The sequence below is a fragment of the Bombina bombina genome, chromosome 1, assembly GCF_027579735.1.
Source record: "Bombina bombina isolate aBomBom1 chromosome 1, aBomBom1.pri, whole genome shotgun sequence".
NCBI classification, from domain to species: domain Eukaryota; kingdom Metazoa; phylum Chordata; class Amphibia; order Anura; family Bombinatoridae; genus Bombina; species Bombina bombina.
Window position 1 is genome coordinate 369,361,995 of NC_069499.1, and position 20,926 is coordinate 369,382,920.

At 38.0% G+C, this 20,926-nt stretch overlaps 1 protein-coding gene across 1 annotated transcript in view; it reads left to right on the top strand.

Annotated features, from left to right (window-relative positions):
* The window catches only part of LOC128645337 (histamine N-methyltransferase A), a 49,233-nt gene extending 35,914 nt beyond the window's left edge, over positions 1 to 13,319 (top strand). Inside the window, exon 7 of the mRNA XM_053698259.1 lies at positions 12,753 to 13,319. Within this exon, the coding sequence (XP_053554234.1) occupies positions 12,753 to 13,111 (359 nt within the window). The 3' untranslated portion in view covers positions 13,112 to 13,319. The remainder of the gene's footprint in view (positions 1 to 12,752) is intronic.
* The last annotated feature ends 7,607 nt before the right edge of the window (positions 13,320 to 20,926 follow it).

The window sequence follows — 20,926 nt, forward strand, 5'->3', positions numbered from 1 at the left end:
TGGGCACTAGAAATAGTTTCTCAAGGTTATCTCCTGGAATTCAAGGAACTACCCCCAAGGGGAAGGTTCCACAGGTCTCAATTATCTTCAAACCAAATAAAAAGACAGGCATTCTTACATTGTGTAGAAGACCTGTTAAGGATGGGAGTAATTCATCCAGTTCCAATAAGAGAACAAGGGATGGGGTTTTATTCCAACCTGTTCATAGTTCCCAAAAAAGAGGGAACGTTCAGACCAATTCTAGATCTCAAGATCCTAAACAAATTTCTCAGGGTTCCATCATTCAAAATGGAAACCATTCGAACGATCCTTCCTACCATCCAGGAAGGTCAATTTATGACCACGGTGGATTTAAAGGATGCGTACCTCCATATTCCTATCCACAAGGAACATCATCAGTTCCTAAGGTTCGCTTTTCTGGACAAGCATTACCAGTTTGTGGCACTTCCTTTCGGATTAGCCACTGCTCCGAGAATTTTCACAAAGGTACTAGGGTCCCTTCTAGCGGTTCTAAGACCAAGGGGCATTGCAGTAGTACCGTACTTGGACGACATCCTGATTCAAGCGTCGTCTCTGTCAAAAGCAAAGGCTCATACGGACATCGTCCTAGCCTTTCTCAGATCTCACGGATGGAAAGTAAACATAGAAAAAAGCTCTCTTTCCCCGTCAACAAGAGTTCCCTTCTTGGGAACAATAATAGACTCCTTAGAAATGAGAATTTTTCTGACAGAGGTCAGAAAATCAAAACTTCTAAGCTCTTGTCAAGTTCTTCATTCTGTTCTTCGTCCTTCCATAGCGCAGTGCATGGAAGTAATAGGATTGATGGTTGCAGCAATGGACATAGTTCCTTTTGCACGAATTCATCTAAGACCATTACAACTGTGCATGCTAAGACAGTGGAATGGGGATTATACAGACTTGTCTCCGACGATTCAAGTAGATCAAAGGACCAGAGATTCACTCCGTTGGTGGCTGACCCCGGACAATCTGTCACAGGGAATGAGCTTCCGCAGACCAGAGTGGGTCATTGTCACGACCAACGCCAGTCTGGTGGGCTGGGGCGCGGTCTGGGAACCCCTGAAAGCTCAGGGTCTATGGTCTCGGGAAGAATCTCTTCTCCCGATAAACATTCTGGAACTAAGAGCGATATTCAATGCTCTCAAAGCTTGGCCTCATCTAGCAAAGGCCAAATTCATAAGGTTTCAATCAGACAACATGACGACAGTTGCATATATCAACCATCAGGGGGGAACAAGGAGTTCCCTGGCGATGGAGGAAGTGACCAAGATAATTCAATGGGCGGAGGATCACTCCTGCCACTTGTCTGCATTCCACATCCCAGGGGTGAAAAATTAGGAAGCGGATTTTCTGAGTCGTCAGACATTCCATCCGGGGGAGTGGGAACTCCACCCGGAAATCTTTGCCCAAATAACTCAATTATGGGGCATTCCAGACATGGATCTGATGGCGTCTCGTCAGAACTTCAAGGTTCCTTGTTACGGGTCCAGATCCAGGGATCCCAAGGCGACTCTAGTAGATGCACTAGTAGCACCTTGGACCTTCAACCTAGCTTATGTTTTCCCACCGTTTCCTCTCATTCCCAGGCTGGTAGCCAGGATCAACCAGGAGAGGGCTTCGGTGATCTTGATAGCTCCTGCGTGGCCACGCAGGACTTGGTATGCAGACCTGGTGAATATGTCATCGGCTCCACCATGGAAGCTACCTTTGAGACAGGACCTTCTTGTTCAAGGTCCATTCGAACATCCGAATCTGGTTTCTCTCCAACTGACTGCTTGGAGATTGAACGCTTGATTTTATCAAAGCGTGGGTTTTCAGATTCTGTAATAGATACTCTGATTCAGGCTAGAAAGCCTGTAACTAGAAAAATTTACCATAAGATATGGAAAAAATATATCTATTGGTGTGAATCTAAAGGATTCCCATGGAACAAGATAAAAATCCCTAGGATTTTATCCTTTCTACAAGAGGGTTTGGAGAAGGGATTATCTGCAAGTTCTCTGAAGGGGCAGATTTCTGCGTTATCTGTTTTACTTCACAAGAGGCTGGCAGCTGTGCCAGACGTTCAAGCGTTTGTTCAGGCTCTGGTTAGAATCAAGCCTGTTTACAGACCTTAATCTAGTTCTTTCAGTTCTTCAAGGGGTTCCGTTTGAACCCTTACATTCCGTAGATATTAAGTTATTATCTTGGAAAGTTTTGTTTTTGGTTGCAATTTCTTCTGCTAGAAGAGTTTCTGAGTTATCTGCTCTGCAGTGTTCTCCGCCCTATCTGGTGTTCCATGCAGATAAGGTGATTTTGCGTACTAAGCCTGGTTTTCTTCCGAAAGTTGTTTCCAACAAGAATATTAACCAGGAGATAGTTGTACCTTCTTTGTACCCGAATCCAGTTTCAAAGAAGGAACGTTTGTTACACAATTTGGACGTAGTCCGTGCTCTAAAATTCTATTTAGAGGCCACTAAAGATTTCAGACAAACTTCTTCTTTGTTTGTTGTTTATTCTGGTAAAAGGAGAGGTCAAAAAACAACTTCTACCTCTCTTTCTTTTTGGCTTAAAAGCATTATCCGTTTGGCTTATGAGACTGCCGGACGGCAGCCTCCTGAAAGAATCACAGCTCACTCCACTAGGGCTGTGGCTTCCACATGGGCCTTCAAGAACGAGGCTTCTGTTGACCAGATATGTAAGGCAGCGACTTGGTCTTCACTGCACACTTTTGCCAAATTTTACAAATTTTATACTTTTGCTTCTTCAGAGGCTATTTTTGGGAGAAAGGTTTTGCAAGCCGTGGTGCCTTCCATTTAGGTGACCTGATTTGCTCCCTCCCTTCATCCGTGTCCTAAAGCTTTGGTATTGGTTCCCACAAGTAAGGATGACGCCGTGGACCGGACACACCTATGTTGGCGAAAACAGAATTTATGCTTACCTGATAAATTACTTTCTCCAACGGTGTGTCCGGTCCACGGCCCGCCCTGGTTTTTTTAATCAGGTCTGATGAATTATTTTCTCTAACTACAGTCACCACGGTATCATATGGTTTCTCCTATGCATATTTCCTCCTGTACGTCGGTCGAATGACTGGGGTAGGCGGAGCCTAGGAGGGATCATATGACCAGCTTTGCTGGGCTCTTTGCCATTTCCTGTTGGGGAAGAGAATATCCCACAAGTAAGGATGACGCCGTGGACCGGACACACCGTTGGAGAAAGTAATTTATCAGGTAAGCATAAATTCTGTTTTTTTTCTTTCATGATTTAGAAAGAGCGTACAATTCTAAACAACTTTCTACTTTACTTCTAATATCTCATTTGCTTCATTCTCTTGATATCCTTAACTGAAAAGCATATTGAGATAGGCTCAGTAGTTGCTGATTGGTGGTTGTATATAGATTACTCATGTGATTGGCTCACCTATGTGCATTGCTATTTCTTCAGCAAAATATATCTAAATATTGAAGCAAATTAGATAATTGAAGTAAATTGGAATGTTGTTTAAAATTGTATTCTCTACCTGAATCATGAAAGAAAAAAAAATTGGGTTTAGTGTCCCTTTAACTGCAAAGGGCTCCAATGCACACACATAAATATATATATATCGTGTGTACAAATGTATTTACGCATTTATATGTGTATATATATGTCTATAATTACATATATACGCATATAAATACATAAGTATACATACATAGACATATAAATATACATACATCTTTAGACATGTATTTGTATGTATCTCAATGTTAAAGCCCTTTGACTGCCTTTTTTTCCCCAAAAATCTAAGGCCTCCTATCTTTGAGCCTTTATAACTTGTGTTAAATATTTTTTGTGAATAATTTCTATTAGTGTTATTATGAGTATAAGTGTACTTTGTAATGTATTTTTGATGTGTTTAGTGCAACTTTTTTATTTCATGAAACAGTTAACCAGAGCTCTAAAGTCACAGTAATCATTCTAGTGTAAATCGCGAATGCACCCAATTGATTGCATTTACTCTCAACTCGTAATACCAGCGGTAAGCTCAACGAGAACAGACACCCTCGATAAACCCCTTAGCGCTTGCACACAAACGTTGGCACTCCACTTGTAATCTGGCCCTTAGAGTTGTAGAAATGTATTTTTATATAGAATGTCAGAGATAAATAACAAATAGTTACACACACATGTTTTAAAGGACCGTCAAATACAGTAGAATTGCATAATTAACAAAGATAGAATAAAAAGATAATACAAAACCACTTAGGGCCTGATATTCAAAAACTCGCCGGCATGGAGAGAAATCATGCAAAATCTTTGAGATTTTTTTTTAGACCTTATATAATAATGTAGGAGTCTCTCCTTTACATCAAGAACCCTGCATAGTGAGATAAACATCTTTAAAACAAAAATGTGTGTTTCTAACATTTATTTAGGGACCTCTCCTGATGAGATGTCTTAAATCTTTTGAATATTAGGCTCTCAGTCTGAACTTCAAATGAGTAATACATTTTTTTCTGTCAAATTTTAAAGTTAGTTACATTTTTTCCATATGCATCATGTGACAGCCATCAGCCAATCACAGATTGCAAATCATATATACTGTGGAATATTGCACATTCTCAGTAGGAGCTACCTCAATGTGTGCATATGAAAAGACTGTGTACATTTTGTTAATGGAAGTGAATAGAAAGTTGTTTACTTTTGTATGCTCTATCTGAACATGAAAGTTTAAATTTTGATTTTAGTGTGTCTTTAACATGGTTATTATACTGTTCTGTTGAGCCTAAGGGGCATATTTATCAAGCTCCATAACCAATCCACCTGCTCTGAGGCGGCGGACAGAAATTGACAGAAATCAACTCGATCGAATACGATCTAGTTGATTGACACCCCCTGCTAGCGGCCGATTGGCTGCATATCTGCAGGGGGCGGTATTGCACCAGCAGTTCACCAGAACTGCTGGTGCAATGATAAATGCCGAGAGTGTATGTGGTCAGCATTTATCGATGTGCAGCGGTATCGGATCAGCCAATAGGATTGAGCTTGCATTCCATTGGCTGATTGGAACAGCCAATAGAATGCAAGCTCAATCCTATTGGCTGATTGGATCAGCCAATAGGATTGAAGTTCAATCCTATTGGCTGATCCAATCAGCCAATAGTATTTTTTATACCTTAATTCCGATTGGCTGAATTCTATCAGCCAATCGGAATCTAAGGGACGCCATCTTGGATGACGTCATTTAAAGGTACCTTCATTTGTCGTTAGTCCGTCGGAAGAAGAGGATGCACCGCGTCGGCTGTCTTGAAGATGGACCCGCTCCGCGCCGGAAGGATGAAGATAGAAGATGCCGTCTGGATGAAGACTCCTGCCCGTCTGGAGAACCACTTCTGCCCGTCTGGAGAACCACTTCTGCCCGTCTGGAGGACCACTTCTGCCGGTTTCGTTGAGGACATCTTGCTGCTTGGATGAAGATTTCTCCCGGTAAGTGAATCTTCGGAGGTTAGTGTTAGGATTTTTTAAGGGTGTATTGGGTGGGTTTATTTTTTAGGTTAGGGCTTTGGGCCTGCAATAGAGCTAAATGCCCTTTTAAGGGCAATGCCTATACAAATGCCCTTTTCAGGGCAATGGGGAGCATAGTTTTTTTCAGTTAGTATTTTATTTGGGGGGTTCGTTGTGTGGGTGGTGGGTTTTACTGTTGGGGGGGTGTTTTTATTTTATTTTTACAGGAAAAAGAGCTGATTTCTTTGGGGCAATGCCCCGCAAAAGGCCCTTTTAAGGGCTATTGGTAGTTTAGTTTAGGCTAGGTTTTTTTTTATTTTGGGGGGGCTTTTTTTATTTTGATAGGGCTATTAGATTAGGTGTAATTAGTTTAAAGATCTGTAATTTGTTTTTTATTTTCTGTAATTAATTTTTTTTGTTTGATTTAGCTAATTTAATTAAATTAATTTAATTGTATTTAATGTAGGGAATTGATGTAAGTATAGTGTAGTGTTAGGTGTCATTGTAACTTAGGTTAGGTTTTATTTTACAGGTAAATTTGTATTTATTTTAGCTAGGTAGTTATTAAATAATTAATAACTATTTAATAACTATTCTACCTAGTTAAAATAAATACAAACTTGCCTGTAAAATAAAAATAAACCCTAAGTTAGCTACAATGTAACTATTAGTTATATTGTAGCTATTTTAGGGTTTCTTTTATAGGTAAGTATTTAGTTTTAAATAGGAATAATGTAGTTAATGATAGTAATTTTATTTATATTTATGTAAATTATATTCAAATTAGGGGGGGTTAGGGTTTAGGGGTTAATAAATTTAATATAGTGGCGACGACTTTGGGGTGGCAGATTAGGGGTTAATAAGTGTAGGTAGGTTGCGGCGACATTGGGGGCGGCAGATTAGGGGTTAATAAATATAATGTAGGTGGCGGCGATGTTGGGGGCAGCAGATTAGGGGTTAATAAATATAATGTAGGTGGCGGGGGTGTCCGGAGCGGCAGATTAGGGATTAATAAGTGTAAGATTAGGGGTGTCTAGACTTGGGGTTCATGTTAGGGTGTTTCCCCATAGGAATCAATGGGGCTGCGTTACTGAGATTTACGCTGCTTTTTGGCAGGTGTTAGACTTTTTCTCAGCTGGCTCTCCCCATTGATGTGTATGGGGAAATCGTGCACAAGCACGTAAGACCAGCTCACCGCTGACTTAAGCAGCACTGGTATTGGAGTGCGGTATGGAGCACAATTTTGCTCTACGCTCACTTCTTGCCTTTTAACGCCGGGTTAGTAAAAACCCGTAATACCAGCGCTGCAGGTAAGTGAGCGGTGAGAAAAAACTGCTCGTTAGCACCGCACAGCTCCTAACGCAAAACTCGTAATCTGGCCGATAGAATTTTATCTCATTTTAAAGTATTTTTACAAGTTAACTAGAGAGTGTTAACAATGTTATGGGGCTGCTGCTCTTATATTTTCATATGCGTGTGTTTTGCTATTAGCGTTATAAGCATTTTGAGTGTTTTGAGAAAAGCTTGCCACCTTTTAGTTTGAGAGAAAAAAACGGAGATCTGTAGTGTGAAAATCTTTACAGAATTACGCTGAGATTAGAGAGAAAATTTTATGTTCACCCATAGAATGGCCGTTTTCACCCTATTTTATGAAAAAACAACAATTTCACTTAGAAATTCCTACTTATAAGTATAAAATACAAAGTGAGTTTTGCACATCCAGTGTACTTAAAGGGTTATTAAACCTAAATATTTTCTTTTGTGATTCAGACAGAGTTTACCATTTTAAAAAATGTTTCCAATTCACTGCTATTATCAAATTTGATTATTTCCCATGATATTCTGTGCTGAAGAGATACCTAGGTAGTCATCTGGAGCACAACATAGCAGGAAATAGTGCAACATAAGATAGAAAGAAAAATTGATAATTGAAGTAAATCACAAAGGGCCAGATTACAAGTTAAACACAAATTAGCGTTTGCGCGATATTTGCGCTTCACTTGGCAATACCAGAGTATGTAAATGTGCGCTGGTATTACAAGTAAGACACAATCATTGCTGGAATCCAAGTGCTCAAGGAAGCACTCTTCCATAGGCTTCATGCCGGCAGCTGCACACAAACACCTTGCACAGCATTGGGCACATATATATTTATGTGTTTATATACATCTATAAACAAACAAATCTATATGTATAAAAGCATATACATATATATTTATGTGTTTATATACATCTATAAACAAACAAATCTATATGTATAAAAGCATATACATATATATTTATGTGTTTATATACATCTATAAACAAACAAATCTATATGTATAAAAGCATATACATATATATTTATGGGTGAAAAGACAATCCCCAATTGACTCCTATGTAAAGGCACTTCAGCTGCCATTTTTTCTCTAACACTCCACATCCCCTCACTTTAAACCCTTATAACTGCTTTGTGCAGTTATTTTGTTAAAAATAAAAATGCTCATATATTATGGTACTGTAATCACTCGTAAACTAGCCCAAAGTTGTTTAAAATCGCTTATATCTGAATCATGAAAGAAACATTTTTAGTTTAATTTACATTGAAATTAGGAATTACACTGTGGATATTTAATACAATTTATTCCTAAGTAATTTACATACAGATTTGACCTCTTTTTTTTTTTGTATGATTTTTTGGTCAAGAATTTTGTTACGATTTTTGATGCACCATAACAATACATTTTTTTCCTAGATATGTTTGTGCCAATGGTTGAATTATTTGTTTTGTAAGATATTTAAAATATTAACTATTTATTTTACCAATGTGCCTAAGTGGCCCCTATACTTGCTCCAATCCCTCCACTACTGTAAGATTAATGGGTCACTATAGGTCCAAGAGTAACCTTGTGATTCATAGAATGACAATAAATATCTTATCGCTTATATAATATCCTCCTGTTACTCAGATATTGCTTAACATGTTTAAGGAGTAGCCAAGAGTAGTCTCATTTGGGTTCAGGAGGAAGAAAATTGAGGTGTACACTTTTTGGGTCTTTTTGCAGGACTAGAGAGGTCATAATGTCTTCAAAATCCATGTATGTATCAGTAATGACAGTAGAATGTGAATATTGATCTGCCTTTTTTTGTGTATAATTTCTTTAATTTAACACCTCAATTAAAAAAAAAAAATCTAAATAATAAAAATTCCTGAATACAAAAAAGGGTTCAGTCTAAAAAAATGTAGATTTCTCAGCAAACATAATGCTTCAGAACTTCAGAACAAAAGATACCATTATTTTCATCATATCTTATAATTTACTATAAAAAACATTATAAAATATGAAGAAAAAATGGAAAAAAACACACTTTTTCTAACTTTGACCCCCAAAATCTGTTACACATCTACAACCACCAAAAAACACCCATGCTAAATAATTTCTAAATTTTGTCCTGAGTTTAGAAATACCCAATGTTTACATCTTCTTTGCTTTTTTTTGCAAGTTATAGGGCCATAAATACAAGTAGCACTTTGCTATTTCCAAACCACTTTTTTTTCAAAATTAGCGCTAGTTACATTGGGACACTAATATCTTTCAGGAATCCCTGAATATCCATTGACATGTATATATTTTTTTTTCAAAGACATCCCAAAGTATTGATCTAGGCCCATTTTGGTATATTTCATTCCACTATTTCACTGCCAAATGCGATCAAATAAAAAAAATTGTTCACTTTTTCACAAATTTTTTCACAAACTTTAGGTTTCTCACTGAAATTATTTACAAACAACTATGCAATTATAGAATAAATGGTTGTAAATGCTTCTCTGGGATCCCCTTTGTTCAGAAATAGCAGACATATATGGCTTTGGCTTTGCTTCTTGGTAATTAGAAGGCTACTAAATGCCACTGCGCACAATACGTGTATTATGCCCAGCATTGAAGGGGTTAATTAGGGAGCATGTAGGCAGCTTCTAGGGTTAATTTTAGCTTTAGTGTAGTGTAGTAGACAACCCCAAGTATTGATCTAGGCCCATTTTAATATATTTCATGCCCCCATTTCACCGCCAAATGCGATCAAAGTAAAAAAAACGTTAATTTTTTTCACAATTTTAGGTTTCTCACTGAAATTATTTACAAACAGCTTGTGCAATTATGGCACAAATGGTTGTAAATGCTTCTCTGGGATGCCCTTTGTTCAGAAATAGCAGACATATATGACTTTGGCGTTGCTTTATGGTAATTAGAAAGTCGCTAAATGCTGCTGCGCATCACACGTGTATTATGGCTAGCAGTGAAGGGGTTAATTAGGTAGTTTGTAGGGAGCTTGCAGGGTTAATTTTAGCTTTAGTGTAGAGATCAGCCTCCCACCTGACACATCCCACCCCCTGATCCCTCCCAAACAGCTCCCTTCTCTCCCCCACCCCACAATTGTCACCGCCATCTTAAGTACTGGCAGAAAGTCTGCCAGTACTAAAATAAAAGTTTTTTTTTTTTTTTTTAAGAAAAAAAAAAGAAGCATATTTACATATGCTGTGTTTAGGATCCCCCCTTAACCCCCAACCTCCCTGATCCCCCCCAAAACAGCTCTCTAAGCCTCCCTCTCAGCCTTATTGGGGGCCATCTTGGGTACTGGCAGCTGTTACCTACCCAGTTTGAACAATCAAATGTTTATTTTTATTTTTTTATTTTTTTTTCTGTAGTGTAGCTCAATCCCCCAACCCCCCCCCCCCCCCCACGGACCAACCCCCACCACCTAAATGACACCTAAGGTTTTTTTTATATATTTAAATTTTGTCCCACTTTTATTTTGGGACACATTTTTTCCGTAGTGTAGCGGTTCCCACCCGCTCCCTCCCTGTGCGCCCGCCCCCGCCCCCTTGTGCACGCGCCCCCGGACTTACCCGCCCACGATCCCGCCCCCCTCCACATGACCAGGGCCATCGATGGCCGCCACCCACCTCCCACACCGGCTCCCACCCACCAACGATACCGGCCATCGATGTCCGGTGCAGAGAGGGCCACAGAGTGGCTCTCTCTGCATCGGATGGCCGTAAAAGGTTATTGCAGGATGCCTCCATATCGAGGCATCACTGCAATAACCGGAAAGCAGCTGGAAGCGAGCAGGATTGCTTCCAGCTGCTTTCCACACCGAGGACGTGCAGGGTACGTCCTCAGGCGTTAACTGCCTTTTTTCTGAGGACGTACCCTGCACGTCCTCGGTCGTTAAGGGGTTAATATCTGATTACCGAAAAACAGAACTGGATGCCTTTCAGCCCAGTATTAGGTCTTTCTCAAGACTCTTTTTCCTATCTGTGCCGGGTTCTGTTGTTTGTTATAGAAACTTGACTGAAGTGTAGATAAGGAAGATTTTGTGACCAAATTCATGTTGCTGTAGCATTCTGTTTGCTGAGGAATCTACATTTATTTTGGACTGAACGTTTCTATATTTTACTTTTTCATATGTTCCTTTTTTTATATATTTCTTTTTTTGTTATTTAGGATTTAGTTTTTATTTTTGTACTTACAATTGTGTTCATTATCTGTATATGTTCTTATCTATTGCAAGTAACTTCTTAACATTTTGGAATCCGGATCCAGTATAGGGGATTGTTTGTAGAATATTAATAAATTGTAATTAACTGTGTGTTAATGATATGAATTTTTTAACTATTGTTATAGCATTTAAAGGGACATGAACCCCACTATTTGTATTTTATGATTCAGACAGAGCAAACAATTTTAAAAATGTTTCCAATTTACTTCTATTATAAAATTTACTTTGTTCTCATGTTATTCTTTGTTAAAGAGATAGGTAGCGTGTACATGTCTGGAGCACTATATGACAGGAAAAAGTGCTACCATCTAGTGCTCTTTCTAATGTATAACATTCTTGCAGAGCTGCTGCCATATAGTGCTATAGACACCTCCACACTCCCAAACTTATGTTCCAGCTTTTAAACAAAGGATACCAAGGAAACAAAGAAAATTTGATAATAGAAGTAAATTGGAAAGTTGCTTAAAATTGTGTGCTCTCTTAATCATGAAAGATACATTTTAGGTCTTATGTCCCCTAAATTGTTAGCACTACCATTTAGTTTCTTCTTTTTTTTTTTTTTTTTTGAGACTGTGAGTAAGGAGTTTTTTTTATTTTAACTGCTGAGTTTAGTGCTTTTTGTGGGTGTGCGCTTAGTCTAACCTTTTGTAAACATGCTCAGTACCAGTTTGGCAGCAGAGGTTTGTGGGAGTTGTAGTCCCAGATAGTAGTCTATATAGTGCTGCAGCTAGGAGGGCAGTGAGTATCTACAGTGCTTTCCTCTGGCATGGGTATATAACCTGAATTCAATCGACTCACATACCCACTATACACATTAGGCATATATTCTTTTCCATAGAGATTTTGTGTATATGAGACAGTATGTATGCAATATTACTTGACTAGTTTTGACAAAGTTTACAACATTTTACAGCTCTGATAGATGCAAAGTTTATAATACAGTATGCAGTACAAATGTCTACCTGGTGCAAAGAGCTTACAATATAATTAGCAGTGCTTGAAGGCTTAAAGGAACAGTAAAGTCAAAATGAATATTTCATTAGTCGAATAGAGCATGCACTTTTAAACAACTTTCCAATTTACTTCTGTTATAAAATTTGCTTTGTTCTGTTGGTATCTTTTACTGAAGAGTAACACTAGTTAGGCCCATTAGAGCTCAGGAGTGTGCACATATCTTTAGTACTATATGGCAGCAGTGTTTTGTAACTTGTAACTTTGTTATACACTGTTGCAAAACACTGCTGCCATAGAGTACTAAAGACACGTGCACACTCCCGAGCTCTTATGAGCCTACCTTTTTTACTCTTTAATAAAAGATACCAAGAGAACAAAGCAAATTTAAAAACAAAAGTACATTGGAAAGTTGTTTAACCCCTTAAAGACCAGTCTTTCTATGGAAGTGTTTTTAATAGCGTACGTCGTGGTCGTTAAGGGGTTAAAATTGCATGCTCTATCTGAATCATGAAAGTTTAATTTTGACTTTACTGTCCCTTCAAGGCATATACTGTGTTAGTACATTTAGAAGAAATTGTGTATAAGCTGCAGAAATCATTTATTTAACATGACAGCTATTTGAACTCCTCTTTCACAATATAAAATAACAGATCAGAAACAAACCCATTTTTAACACTGCTAAACCAATGCCTGTTAAGAGATCTGTTCTACAAAAATATATCTGTTTGAACTCTTGCATTTTAACCTTTATTTTCTATCTGCTATATTCACAGGAAGCAGTGGTTGGTCTTATTTGTGGAAGAAATATGGACAGTGCTTGCCACTTAATGACCTCTGCTTATACATCACAGCTGGAGATATCACAGGCATGCTGCATTCAATGGGAGCACAATATCAAACCTTTGAACTTCAATCTGACATGGACATCACAGAATGTTTTATTGAGGGGAATAGAAATGGGGAGTTGCTATTGGACTTTTTAACTGAAACCAACGACTTTAAAAACACTGCCCCATATGATCTCAGACATCAAATAATAAATGATCTGCAAACTCCTCAATGCAGTGCGAAAAAAGATGGAAGGGTCATTTTTAATAACAACCTCAGTGTTATAGTTGTTGAGAATGAATAGTACGTTGTGAAGATGGTGACTTTCAAATAATCAGATAGAAACATTCCGAAATTAATTTAATGCCATTGAACAATATATATAGAAATAATACGCATGTCTAACTTGATTACAGTATTCAGGTTACTTTTTAGAAGATTTTTTATGTGAAATGTAGTGGTTTCTGCTTACCTACTAATATTATTAATTAAAATCACCCACGTATTTAGTACTTTGCTTAGTCCTTTTTTTGTTAAATATTCAAGAAGGTCATGTTTATGTTTGAATTTTTAACATGCTTTGGAAACGTGCTCACTTGATATTTAAACTGTGTTTAGTATTTATAGCAAAAGAGCCCATTTCTAATTTTACAAAATATCTGAAATTCATGATGGGAAGGTTAGTAAAGATTAATATTCATGGCGTCAACTTACACATTTGTATTTGTTGTTCGCTCAAATATGCTAAAAACTATTTTCTCCTAACACTTTTCTATCAGGTATTCCTACATTGTAGTACATTATCATTCTTCTTACCAGTCATAATACCTAAAATCTACAGCAATGATTTTCAAGCAAGGTGTCAGAATTAAGTTTGCAATGTCATACGGCAGAGAAATGATCCTGAATTGCTTATGATATTTTTCTTTGAGCATAAACATTAAAAGGGACATGATACTTTTTCTACTATCTAAAATAGAATGTTTCATATATATTATTATTATTTTTTTTAATAGATGTCCCTGTGCTATATGCTTTTGTATTTATTAGCATCACATCAATATTAAACAGCTTTTACTTAACGATTTTTTTTTCAGAGAAAATACATTTAACATATTTAACTACTGTAATTTATTGTACTTGATAAAAAAATTTAGTACTATGGTCCCTTCATTTTAATTTGGAAAGGTTTTTAATTATTACGTTGGGTAGTATTGCCTATAATTGTATTCAAATTGAGTCGTTGTTTAATCAGAAGAGGAAAATAATTAATAGGAGTGTCACATGAATTTCAGTAATATGACATGGTTGTCTCAAAGCAACATTTATTGGGAAGCACTGGCTTAGAATATATTTTGGTAGATCTGGATTTATACAGATCTTAGTGTGTTAAACTTAAACATGAAGAAATCCCGCCCCTGAAAAGAGCTGAATGCCACGAGCGACCACCTTATTTCGCATTCGGATCTTAAAGAAGAATCGAATGCACATGTCTGATTGTAGGTATAAAGCATTTAACCACCAAAATAAAAACAAATATTATTTAAATGTGCTATGAGATATTGGACTAGATTACGAGTGGCACTCTATGAGTTGCGTGCAAAGAAAAAGCGGTTTATCAGGGCTTTTTGCGCGCATTGGAAGTAGCGATCATATTTCAAGTTGAAAGTAAATGTGTTAGCTTGAGCACAACTCAATTTAACGCGTGCTGGGATAGCGCAACTTCAGAGCTTTAGTAAACTGTTATGCTTGACTAAAACGTTGCACAAAACACATCAAAATTATATTTTAAAGTATAGTTACCCTCATAATAACACTATCTATTAAAAATTATTTAAAAAAAAAATATTGCATAAAAGAGTTAAGGACTCAAAAGATATAAGGTCTCTGGTGTTATAAAAAAAAAGGGGCTGCAAAGGGCTTTAACATAGAGATACATACATGTCTAAATATGTATATGTGAGTACATATGTATTTATATGTTTATATATGTATTTAAATAGGAAGGAAACGATTCGATCCTCTGATATAAAAACATCCTTTATTGAACAAATTTTCTTAAAAATATGGACAAAACTTGCAAAGCAGACGTGTGGTGTTAGGCGCAGCACTGGCGGTTTACGCGTTTCGGCTATAGAGCCGTAATCATAGCCTGTTAGTGCTGTGCTAATAGCACCTATTTAAGACAGAAGTAATGTGCCAATTGGCTGTTTTAATTACCTCTCACCTGTGGGCTTTAAAAACAAAGAAATAAACGCCTAACACACATTGCAGTAGGACTTCCTGACAAAACTTAATGCCGTTGTTCAACTACAATAATTAATGCTACTTACATAATATTCTAAATTCAGCTTAACTCATGAGAGAATACAAGTATATTGGAACATTTGGTCATTTGACAAATACATGGAAGAGAAAATTATTCCCAGAGGCCTAAAGGTCTATAAATTTCCTACTTTTGTATCAGAATGTTTTTTTTTTATCAGAATGTTCGTCTAGATTGATGATAATGTTAACAGATTATAAGCTTATAAATCTATGAAAGAGATCATAGATTTGCAAATAGAAATGGATAAGAGAATCAGTGAACCCCAATTTGGGAGGTTTGACACTATCCTCAGAGGTACAATAGCTAGGGGGAAAAGTTTAACCCCTTAATGACTGAGGACGTGCAGGGTACGTTCTCAGAAAAAAGGCAGTTAACGCCTGAGGACGTACCCTGCACGTCCTCGGTGTGGAAAGCAGCTGGAAGCGATCCTGCTCGCTTCCAGCTGCTTTCCGGTTATTGCAGTGATGCCTCGATATGGAGGCATCCTGCAATAACCTTCTACGGCCTTCCGATGAAGAGAGAGCCACTCTGTGGCCCTCTCTGCACCGGACATCGATGGCCGGTATCGTTGGTGGGTGGGAGCCGGTCTGGGAGGTGGGTGGCGGCCATAGATGGCCTTGGTCATGTGGAGGGGGGCGGGATCGTGGGCGGGGGAGTCCGGGGGCGGGCGCGCGCACGTGCACGAGGGGGCGGGCGCGTGCACGGGGAGGGAGCGGGTGGGAACCGCTACACTACAGAAAAATGTGTCCCAAAACAAAATAAAAGTGGGACTTAGAATGTAAAAAAAAACCTTAGGAGTCATTTAGGTGGTGGGGGTTGGTCCGTGGGGGACTGTGGGGTGCCCTGCAAAAAAAAAAAAAAAAAAAATAAACATTTGTTTGTGTGCAAACTGGGTACTGGCAGACAGCTGCCAGTACCCAAGATGGCCCCCAATAAGGCAGAGGGGGAGGCTTAGAGAGCTGTTTTGGGGGGATCAGGGAGGTTGGGGGCTAAGGGGGGATCCTAAACACAGCATATGTAAATATGCTTTTTTTTTTCTTTTAGAAAAAAACAAAAAAAAAACTTTTATTTTAGTACTGGCAGACTTTCTGCCAGTACTTAAGATGGTGGGGACAATTGTGGGGTGGGGGAGGGAAGGGAGCTGTTTGGGAGGGATCAGGTGGTGGGATGTGTCAGGTGGGAGGCTGATATCTACACTAAAGCTAAAATTAACCCTGCAAGCTCCCTACAAACTACCTAATTAACCCCTTCACTGCTAGCCATAATACACGTGTGATGCGCAGCAGCATTTAGCGACTTTCTAATTACCAAAAAGCAACACCAAAGTCATATATGTCTGCTATTTCTGAACAAAGGACATCCCAGAGAAGCATTTACAACCATTTGTGCCATAATTGCACAAGCTGTTTGTAAATAATTTCAGTGAGAAACCTAAAATTGTGAAAAAATTAACGTTTTTTTTTATTTGGCGGTGAAATGGTGGCATGAAATATACCAAAATGGGCCTAGATCAATACTTGGGGTTGTCTACTACACTACACTAAAGCTAAAATTAACCCTAGAAGCTCCCTACATGCTCCCTAATTAACCCCTTCACTGCTGGGCATAATACACGTATTGTGCGCAGTGGCATTTAGCAGCCTTCTAATTACCAAAAAGCAAAGCCAAAGCCATATATGTCTGCTATTTCTGAACAAAGGGGATCCCAGAGAAGCATTTACAACCATTTATGCTATAATTACATAAGTTGTTTGTAAATAATTTCAGTGAGAAACCTAAAGTTTGTGAAAAAAATTGTGAAAAAGTGAACAATTTTCTTTATTTGATCGCATTTGGCGGTGAAATGGTGGCATGAAATATACCAAAATGGGCCTAGATCAATACTTTGGGATGTCTTCTAAAAAAAAATATATACATGTCAAGGGATATTCAGGGATTCCTGAAAGATATTAGTGTTCCAATGTAACTAGCGCTAATTTTGAAAAAAAGTGGTTTTGAAATAGCAAAGTGCTACTTGTATTTATGGCCCTATAACTTGCAAAAAAAGCAAAGAACATGTAAACATTGGGTATTTCTAAACTCAGGACAAAATTTAGAAACTATTTAGCATGGGTGTTTTTTGGTGGTTGTAGATGTGTAACAGATTTTGGGGGTCAAAGTTAGAAAAAGTGTGTTTTTTTCCATTTTTTCCTCATATTTTATAATTGTTTTTATAGTAAATTATAAGATATGATGAAAATAATGGTATCTTTAGAAAGTCCATTTAATGGCGAGAAAAACGGTATATAATATGTGTGGGTACAGTAAATGAGTAAGAGGAAAATTACAGCTAAACACAAACACCTCAAAAATGTAAAAATAGCCTTGGTCCCAAACGGACAGAAAATGGAAAAGTGCTGCGGTCATTAAGGGGTTAATTATGAAAAACAAACACTCCAAATTCCTGAGGGATAGGTCAGACTACCAAACCAGTTCAGTATATATCTGGAACCGAAAACAGCAAGGTGAATTTATAAAGAAACAATTTTCAGATAACAGAAAAAGGGGGGGACGTGGACGCAGAGGACGTAGATCTTCCTCTGAAAATGTATCTTTTACAGAAAGCAATACTGAATATTCCTCAGATGATAACACAGGGAGTAAGGTACAAGCCTCTGCGTCTACTGTCGCCCCCACAGGTATTTTGAAAAGCAATGACACAGGGAACAGTGACTTAGTGGTTAGACCAAAAGCTAGAGTTACATGGGAACAGAGCACCTATCAGTTACCACAACCCGTGTCTAATACCCCCTTATCTACTATGATTCAGAGTAATGCTGGTATGTCTAATATGGACCTGGAACAGGTTTTTCCACAGGCCCCAGGTCCCAAGGACAAAGACAAGGAGAATTAGAATACTCAAGGGAGATATACCCTCAGGGGCAGTCATCCACAAACAAAGTACAAGTAGTTACAAATAATGTCATTAATCTTTCATCAGTTCACAAAGGAACAACATAGTGTATTGGCACTTGGATTAGGGTTTTCACCCACGACTAATTTTAACATATTCCAGACCCTTTTAGATGTTAACCGCTTGATTAGGAACCTTACATTAAGAAAACACTTTGGCAATTCCAGTGCAGTTCATACCACAGTGGGTGAAAGGGTTACTGCTTCAGCTAATCAACACAGTTTCGAGGAACGATGTGATTTAGTCTCATTGCAAACATTAGAAAGGGAGTCACTTGTTGCTTCAGATAGAATGAACAGGACCAAAACATTCAAAAATAAATCTAAATTCTATCCCATTCACAGTAAGGGGAATGTGTTGGAAGTTTTTCAACAAAGAATAGAGAAAGATCTCAAAGACTTGAAACAACTTTCAATTAGGGTGAATTGTAATTTGTCCAGAAAACAGCAGGTAGCATTGAAGGAACTACAGGAGAATCAACAGCTGGTAGTGCGCTCAGCGGATAAAGGAGGTGCGGTTGTAGTAATGGATAAAACAACATATGTAGCTGAGGCACACTGCAAGTTGTTGAATCCTAATGACTATCAGGTTTTGGATAGAGATCCTACGGAAAATTATAGGTATGAATTGAGACAACTTTTGGATGATGGTAGGGACCAGGGGTTCTTGGATGACCACAACAGTTGAATATTTGGATGTTAAATTCCCCAAGACCCCCTGGTTCCACCATCTGCCAAAGGTCCATAAATCTCTGGACAATGTCCAAGGGAGACCCATTGTGAGTGTGGTAGATTCTCTCTTGGAACATCTCTCACAATGGGTTGACTTCATTCTCCAACCCCTGGTGCCAGCATTAAGCTCATACATCAGGGATACTAAGCACATTATCAATGTGTTGAAGGACATAAAGTGGAGAACGGATTTTACTAGGCTAACTGTGGATGCAGTGGCCCTGTACTCCAGTATACCACATGATAAGGGTATTGAGGCAGTCTCTAATTGTTTGAGATTATTTAGCAATCTTTCTGAGGAATTGCAAGCTTATGTTGTGATGATTATACAATTCTTACTAACTCACAATTTTTTCAGATTTGAAGGGGATTTTTTCTCCAAAGATGCGGCACAGCGATGGGAGCAAAATTTGCCCCATCATATGCAAATCTCTACCTAGGTTGGTGGGAGCTGGGCCGTATCTTTGGGGAAGAAAATCCATTCCGAAATTATATTTTGGCTTACAGGAGATACATTAATTACCTCCTCTTCATTTGGAGAGGAGATCGTGGTGCTATACCATCATTTGTTGCATACCTCAACGCCAACAATATGAATTTGAAATTCACATTTGAAACAAATACTACTGAAATTTAATTTTTTAGATCTCACCCTAAGGTGGGTTGATGGCACTGAGGTATCGACAATAGTATACCATAAACCAATAACAGGTAATACCCTTTTGCATGGGAATAGCTGTCACCCTAAAGAGACTAGGTTTGCAGTGGCAAAAGGGCAATTCACGAGATTGCGCAGGAATTGCACAGATGAACGTGACTATGACAAAGAAGCCTGTATATTGTCACACAAGCTCAGGGAAAGACAGTATTCTAATCATGATTTAATTAGGGCAAGAAAAGCAGTGGAGCTTATCCCAAGGAATGATCTCCTAAGGGAAAAACAAAAAACTACTGAGAACAGTTTCAATGGGGTTTATTTTGCGACAAAGTACAGTTCACAGTATGCCCAGATTTGTAAAATAGTCCAAAAACATTTTCACCTATTGGCTGCAGATGACCTATTGGTCAACACAGTTGAGCAGGGAGTCAAATGCTCATATAAGAAAACTAGGAGCTTAGGAAGTATATTGGCACCTACCCAACTGAAAAGTGTATCTAGTAACAGGAGTTCCTGGTTGAGGCATTTGGGAATGTTTAAGTGTGGTAGTAACAGATGCAGGCCATGTGACTATGTTCAAATTACAGATGAGTTTGTTTCAACATCAAATGGCAAACGCTTTGACATTAAAACATGCCTCAATTGTACAGCTTGTTATGTAATTTATTTAATAACTTGCACATATTGCAATTTGCAATATGTAGGCCTCATGTCGAGAGACATGCGGTCAAGGATTAGAGAACATTTGTCCACCTTTAAGGTTGCCAAAGCTACCACCCCATTGGTCCAAAATTTTGTGTCAAAACATAACAGTAACCTTAATTCTTTTAAGTGGTGTACCATTGAAAAAGTTGTACTCCCCAAGAGGGGAGGGGACATTGACCAACTCTTGGCCAAAAGAGAGATTTTTTGGATTTTTACGCTAGACACCAGAGTGCCCCGAGGGCTCAACTCGAAATATGATATGATTAATTTTTGGGAATAATGTATCAAGAAATAGGTTACCACGGATTAGACATCAGTGACACTATTGAACATTAGCTTACATTAGGGAACTGACTGCTCCTTACCTTTTTCAATACCTTCTAATGTATTATTCTTTCAAATAAAAATATAATGTTTCTTATGGGCTTCTTATGGTTAAGGTCACAGCAGAATTGCCAGAGTGTTAAAATGTTTGGAAGATATGTGAATATGACATTTACTGTTAACACAAGTAGTTTCTCTTTGCACCTATAGTTAATAAATACAGAGCTATATTTGGGTTTTTATTCAAATTTAACTTTAATAAATTATATTGTATTAATTTTCTATATATTGATATGCAGTTGTACATTTGCTCTAGATTTTTAAAGTAGGATTTTAGGTATTTCATATTTAATTTCTCACTGAAAATCCTATAGATGTGTGGATGAATATCCTAATAACTTGAATTTTGTAAATACTGC